The sequence below is a fragment of the Pseudonaja textilis genome, chromosome 2 (genome assembly GCF_049901715.1).
Source record: "Pseudonaja textilis isolate UNSWEBS1 chromosome 2, rPseTex1.2, whole genome shotgun sequence".
Taxonomy (NCBI): domain Eukaryota; kingdom Metazoa; phylum Chordata; class Lepidosauria; order Squamata; family Elapidae; genus Pseudonaja; species Pseudonaja textilis.
In genome coordinates, this window is record NC_141991.1 from 225,270,144 (window position 1) to 225,277,618 (window position 7,475).

At 34.0% G+C, this 7,475-nt stretch overlaps 1 protein-coding gene across 10 annotated transcripts in view; it reads left to right on the forward strand.

Moving 5' to 3' along the window:
- POLK (DNA polymerase kappa) overlaps positions 1–4,130 on the forward strand; it is a 29,151-nt gene extending 25,021 nt beyond the window's left edge. For 8 of the 10 annotated variants that reach the window (XM_087927149.1, XM_087927157.1, XM_087927156.1 and 5 more), the window contains 4 exons: positions 231–1,067; positions 1,621–1,672; positions 1,788–1,844; positions 3,450–4,130. In XM_087927149.1, the coding sequence (XP_087783275.1) occupies positions 231–1,067; positions 1,621–1,672; positions 1,788–1,844; positions 3,450–3,480 (977 nt within the window). In that variant the 3' untranslated portion in view covers positions 3,481–4,130. Of the gene's footprint in view, positions 1–230; positions 1,068–1,620; positions 1,673–1,787; positions 1,994–3,449 lie in introns of those variants that run through there. The other 2 variants (XM_087927151.1, XM_087927153.1) reach the window with 1 other exon arrangement.
- Positions 4,131–7,475: the final 3,345 nt, after the last annotated feature.

Consider the following 7,475-nt stretch of genomic DNA (forward strand, 5'->3'; position numbering starts at 1 on the left):
TTTGTTTTTAAAAAATAAAATATTTTTTTAAAAAAAGCTAGATTGAAACCAGTATGCACAAGAGAATTCTAGGCAGAAGTTAGTTGACTCATGTCTAAATTTGAATTGATTTAAGTAGGAATTAAGTAACCTTATTATGCATTCCTATGTATGTCTATGCAATTCAGCATTTGTTGTTTTGATTATATTTTTAAACACTTACCTTTTTGTGCCTTGTCTGTCATATTCAGGTATAAGAGTATCAGGTTTTTTAACTGAAGAAGAAAAAAAATACCATCAGAAGAGCATTGTTAATTTCTTAGGACCAGGAAAACAAGCCTGTGCTTTTAAGAAAGCTGTCAACATTTTCCCAAAAGTATCTGAAGGAGAAAGCTTTTTCAATAAAAAGAGAGCTACAAGAGAGCAAACCAATCAAGGGATATTTTTAAATGAATCTTCAAACAAGAAGAGTCTACCAGATACAATGTCAACAATAACTTCAGGAGAACAAAGAAAGGATGATGAACATCAGATCTTTATTTGCCCTATTTGCTTTGAAGAGCAGCAAGATAGCACTTTAGAAACATTTAATAGACATATTGATATGTGCCTTAGGGGAACAAAAGAAAAAGAAAATGCAGAAATTACAGATAATAGCAAATCATGGAAAAATGATCCTCCTGTGGATGTGGGGGAAAAAGAAGAGATAAAAGCTAAAATAAGTAAACCACCAGTGAATGAGCAGTCAATAAATATACCTGATTGTGATTCTGCAAGTGGCAAAGATGTTTTGCCTAAGTGCCTAGTTCATAAACAGGATGACAATGGATGCGGTCCTTCTAATGCTTCGGTATCTGAAATGCATGCTAAAGATGATTTATCTTCTGGAGCCTTGTTAATAGATAAAGAAGAATCAAATTGCTCAGGAAGTAATTTGCAAAGTTTTTCTGGCATTACTGAAAATGTTTTTGTTTGTCCAGTTTGCAACACAGAACAAAAAACAAAGGATCTCACCTTGTTCAATAGGCACGTGGATGTTTGTTTGAACAAAGGCATCATTGAACAGTTGACAGAAAAATCAGGTCATGGTGAGTATTTTACCAATCATTTAAATAAAAGTTTTTAAACTCCTATTTTTGGAACGTTAAATGAAGTTCCGAATGCAAATTTATATGAGGTTTCTATAAAGGAGTTGACTGCTTCTTCATTTTGTGTAGAAAGAGGCTGATGTTTCTTTCTGTAGAAAAATAAAAGTTATTTTGTAAATTGTAACAATTTAGTTTTTAAATGCAAGAAGCATAAACATTGCTGGACTCTTGTCATACAGAGATTATGCAGGAGCTGTGCAACAGTCTGTCCTATAGCTCATTTGTCACTTGTCATTGGAAGTATAGACTATCTCCATAATTGTTAAAAGGTCAAATATTTATTTTTCCTTCCCAAGCAAAAATGATATAAATTGGGGGAAAGAACAAAATAGCTATAGAAAAGTCATGGTTTATATAAGAGTTTATGAACTGTTTCAGTGGAGAAGGAGAAGAAAACAATAGTAGATGTTTTTGTTAATTCCCATTTGTTAATCATAATTCTACTGGAATACATTTTTGCTTTCAGTTTAAAAATTTTAAATATTTTTTCCAGAAATCTTAGATAGAGGACAATATAATACAAACTTTTCAGCAGGAACCAAAAGGTAAGCTCTGAGCGAGTATTAATTGAATTTTTGAATATTTAGAATATATTAAAGTCAAAACATTTTGTTGTTGTGGCTGTTTAACTAGTAATACATGGGGTTTTTTCCTTTTCAGATCTGGAACAATAATTCCCCAGTCAACATCCAAAAAAGTCAAATCAGGCAATACTAGGTGCACTATAGAATCATTTTTCAAATGAACACAATGAATTAATTTAATTATTGTTCTGGTACATAGACTTAAAATGAAATATGTCACTTGGACTTTATGTATTGTGTATAAATTATGTAAGTTGAAAGAATTATATAAAATATAATTATATAAACTTAAAGATTATATTGCTTACGTATATTGCATATATATATGATTTTGCACAAGGTAACCCATCACTTTATTTCAGATGCACAGCCTCATATTTTAAAGAATGCATAAAATGTATGGAAGTTGACTTTTAAAACTGATAAACATTGTTATTTATTAAGGAGTGTCAAGCACTTTTAAAAGCCAGTTCTCCTTTGAATAACTTGATGGTAATGGCTGTTATCTTCATAACTCTTAGACAGGAAGGGAAAAGGAAAGAATTTGTATTTATTTAAAAATTAAAACTTGTCCTTTATAGATCAGGCACTATTATGAAATTGTAAGATTTGATTTGCTTTCATTGATTCTGTATAAAAATATTAGAAAACATGGAATATTTAGTACCCCAAATTCAGACACATTTTTTGTACAATCGTGTAGCACTTCTAGCCTTTGTTAATTGAAGCAGGAACTTGCAGACTGTCCATTGGTGAACAAAACATTATGTACTACATATAATATATGGTATTAGTAAAAGCAGGCTAAATAAACTTACATATCCTGAATAGAGCTCCTGTACTGGAATGTCCATCATTACATGAATCATTACATGACTGTTCCTGATTTTATGACTGTTGCCAGAGTTGTTATGTGAGTCTGGCTTCCCCCAGATTTCTAACGTTGCTTGTCAGAACTGGCTGGGAAGGTCACAAATGGTAATCACATGACCTTGGGATACTGCAACTGTTGTTAAATACATACCAGTTGCCAAACTCTCAAATCATGATCATGTGACCATAGGGATGCTGCAATGGTCATAAGTTTGAGGACCAGATATTAGTCACTTTTGTCAGCACTTTGAACAGTTGCTAGACAAATGGTCATAAGTTGAGGACTACAATGGTACCTCAGGACTTGACTGTTTCAAAACTCATTGAATTTGGTACTCAATACATTTTGACATGAAAATGTCCCAGTATATTGCATATCGTTTGTTTGGTACTCAATGCACTGTGATAGGAAAAGAAGGAGAGTCACAGAGGGGGGGATAGGAAATCACCCATGCTGGGAAGGTTGCTGCAAAAGGAAGAGAGGGATGGCCACAGAGAGCAAACAGGAAGTCTGTTATGTTGGGAATATCACTGACATAGGAAAAGGGACAGAGAGAAAAGTCCTTCCTGGCTGAAATAAAGGATCATGTGGTAAGTCATGGGAGTGGTTTGGCACTCATCATTTTTAGTACTCATTGTACCTCTCAAAACCAACTAACAATGAGAACCGAGATACCACTGTACTTGTATTTACTTACATTTTAAATTGTTTTCAAAAATAAATGGCTGTTATATAATACAGATTTATATGAAGTTCAAATTGTAATTGAGCACAAGCTGAATATGCATCATCAGTGTGATGCAGTTGCTAAAAAGACAAATGTAATTTCATGTTGCATTCCTAAAAGTCTAGTTTTCATTTCAGGAAAAAAATGGTCCAATATATTCTGTGTTGACCAGATTCCATCTTGAGTATCTCCCTTGTGCCCAGGTGTCAGACAAATTCAAAGAACATGGAAGAGATACAGAGAAATGTAGTGAAGATAATCAAGAAATCAGAAAATGAGCCTTAAGAGGCGAAATGGAAATAGAGAGAAGAAAATATACTGTGTGAGTGGGAGGGAATAAATTCAGTTGCACTTTTGAAGTACCTGAAGGATGTTACATAGAAAACCCAAGATCTATGTATCAGAATGCAAGACATGGAATAAATGATCAAAATTATGGGAATTCAGATTCCTATTAAATGGTGGGATAATTTTCTACAGTATTAAGAGCAGTTGATTGAGGGAGTCAATTACTAAGGGATCTAGTGAATTTGAACTCTCCTTTAAACAAAAGCTGGGGTTTATTACTTTGAAATCCTGCATTGACACGAACTCCATGGTCTAAATGAGCCCGGCAACTTTGTGATTCTTTGGAGTTGTATGTTTTAAAATAATTTAATTTGTAATTTATTCAATGTAATTTGTTTTGTGAAATAATTTTAATCTAAGATGCATTTTCCTAAAACTTGTAGTACCATTTTTTAAAAAATTGTAAAACTCAAGATAAAGATTTTAGCAAAACAGCACAAAATGTGTAAAATAAATACTCATTGATGAAACTGTAGTTTGCATTTTCTCTATTCACCATAAAGATTTTTGTTTCAGTTTTTCCAATCCTTGGAATTGGAATCTGGTTCATGCTTTAGTCTATTTTATTGAATTTATAGTCAAAGACTAAATTAATGCCTTACTGCTTTCTTGGATGAGAAGCAAAAGCTTCTTGGATGTGATGCAAAACGCCTCTTGAAAGAAAAACAAGAAAGTCCAGTTGCCTCTTGAAAAAAAAAAGGGACAACCATGACCTGGATGACTGAGAATCTCAATAGACATTGCCTTGGCTTTGGTGGCACAGTGGTTAGAGTGCAATACTCCAGGCTACTTCTGCTGACTGCCAGTTACCTGCAATTCAGTAGATCGAATCTCACCAGGCTCAAGGTTGACTCAGCCTTCTATCCTTCCGAGGTGGGTAAAATGTGGGCCCAGATTATTGAGGGCAATAGGCTGACTCTCTAAACAGCTTAGAGAGGGCTGTAAAAGCACTGAAGTGGTATATAAGTCTAAATGCCATTGCTATTTCTACTCAAAAGCGGACTATTGTGTCTATATGTGGCTTAATAGAGACTACACCCAAATGGTTGATGTCCAACTCCACCAGACACCTGCTCCTATGTACTGGTTACCATACTTAGCAACATTAGAAGACAACAGGCTCTCATTTGGCTATGGTCAAGGATGCTGATGAACAGGCATTTTTTTACCAGAACAATGCACAGTCCATCACAAGATTGAATTCCCATAGGCCAGCATGGAAGACAGCTATTCACTTAATATCTACCCAGCTTAACCCTGGAATGCCGGGAGAGGAATGAGCCAAGGTACCTTCTTATGGCTTACCCATCAGTGATCCCTCTATCAAGCCATTTGGCTTTGACCTGCCTCACAGTCTGCACAAAATTGAACAAAATTAGGTGATGCTGGAAGAAGTGCCTGTGCCCTTTATCAGTGGGAATGGGAAAAGTCCCCTTGTTGGGATTGTAGTGCTAATATGCAAACTATTTACCATATTGTACAAGATTGCCCACAACGTGCGTTTTCTGGTTCCCTAGAAGATTGGCAAGAAGCAACGCTAGAAGCGATCACTTGCATAGCTGAATTGGACGTCTAATCGTGAGGCCACTGGCATAGCCTCATAAAGGTTTTGTATATAATTACATGGATTGTGTGTATATGTTTACTTCCTTTCCGTCATGTTCTCATCATACACTAATAATTATATAGGCAGCCACTTTTCATCTACGTGGGCCTGAGCAATAACTTGAATTTGAAGAGAATGCCCGGGTCTGGAATTTTGTTGTGAATAATAAAAAATTCAGAACTTTTTGAATATATAAATAATCTAAAATGAGCTAGACCAGGGAGCACACTAGATAACGGCATGGGACACGACTATCACTTGCATTTGCACTCTATGCGTTGTTGAGGACCAAAGACTGACTGATTGGTTGACTGGTTGTTTAAGGGATTACACAGTTGTAAAAAGGGTGGTTTTTTTTGTAAAGCTCTAGATCAGTCAACTAGCCAGATATCTTAAAAATAGAAATAAAATTAGCAAATTAGACACATTAAACTTCAAGCACTCACTGTTAGCATGTAGGGGAATTAATAAGTGGCATAGATTTAAGATTCAAGGAGCTAATCATATGGTTAACAAAATATGCAGCATCTGAGCAATGCACATTGATAATCTACAGAGTCTTTCATTCTTATAATTAAAATAACTGAAAAATGGGCACTAGTTTTAAATACATTAAATTTTGCTGCTTTTGTCCAACTGAAAACAGATCCATTGTAATTCTGTATGGCCTGCATGCTCAAATAAATACATGTTTATTGGAAACAGGCAGCTATTTTATAAAATAAATTTTATAAAAATGCCATTAAAAGTTATGGTTAGTATTAAAATGATTTAACAAACATTTAGGAACAATTAGTCTGAATGAATTTCCTGAAATACTATTTTCTATTTGCTTTTTCAGAATTGTCCTTAAAACAACCCTACTGTATTTGATTTAGTGGATTCTAAATGTGCTTACATTCTTTAAAAAGAATAAATTAGATAAGTGAAATTGTTAGCAGAAAGCATACAGGTTGCAAGTTTATATATATATAAACTATAAAATATTATTTTCCCACGTCATTGTAGTTGTGCTTTTAAAGTTGTAGCAATGTTTCGGCAGAATCCCATCTGCCATCATCAGGCTTCTGTATTGGAATACAATGATATGAAAGTTTATACAATGTTGTAATGACGAGGCAGTTGAGGTGTTTGATCATGATCAACTGAATCATGATGAACTTTATTGGAGTCTAGTCTTGCATTTATACACATTTTTAGTAATCCTCCAACATTGGTTAACTTTGGTTACTGCTTAACTTTCGTTACTGTTTAGCATAGTAATTAATACAATTAATTATCTCTAGTTAAAGTCTAACTCATGTTTACTTCCTCTCTCTAATCCTCCTTTAGATTAGTGACTTTGTTTGCCTGAGTTGTATTTGCTTTGTAAACATTCATTACCTGAGGTTTGCCATCCAGATAAGAACATTCCTGCAATTACAACTCTACAATATATTTTTGTTGTAAGATATTTGTAAGCATAAGCAACAGATTAAAAAATTAGAACTATCTAATAGTTTTAATACAACTGTTTCCTGGAGAACTATTTTTATGTTACAAATATGACTCATTCACAAATGTATTTACTTTCATGCTGAGTCATTTTTGTCAACATTTATTTAGAAGGCGGAAAATTAGCAGTTTTATTCACTAAAACCATGCATGGAACTTAATTTCAACCATGAAGTAGTCCAACCTTAGGTCATGAGCAACTGATCTACAACCGTAGTAGTAGTAGTAGTAGTAGTAGTAGTAGTAGTAGTAGTAGTAGTAGTATGTTCTAAATATACCTTGTATTTTATTCTGCTGTTTAAATCCCAGTCCCATAAACAGTCCATTAATCTTTTGGATTTACAGTCTAACTGTAATACAATAACTGTAATACAAAAGGAAAAGCACTGAGAGGGAAGAAGAAATAAGTGAATACAGACAACACATACAAAAAACTTTCCAAAGTGCAAACAAAAGGATTAAAAATGATCAAAATTGCTTTACAATGAGTCATCATAAAACCTGGAATCAGAGTCAGGGAAATCCATACTCTTCAGTTGAAAAGTCAGTTGTGGTCATGATGTGATCCATGTTCCATCCATTACCGTATTTCCCCATGTATAAGCCACCCTTTTTCCAAAATTTTCAAGCCCAAAAAGTAGGGGGTTGGCATATACAAAGCAGGTACACTTTTATACGTGAAAAATGCATAAAATAATAAAGTAGGAATAAACTG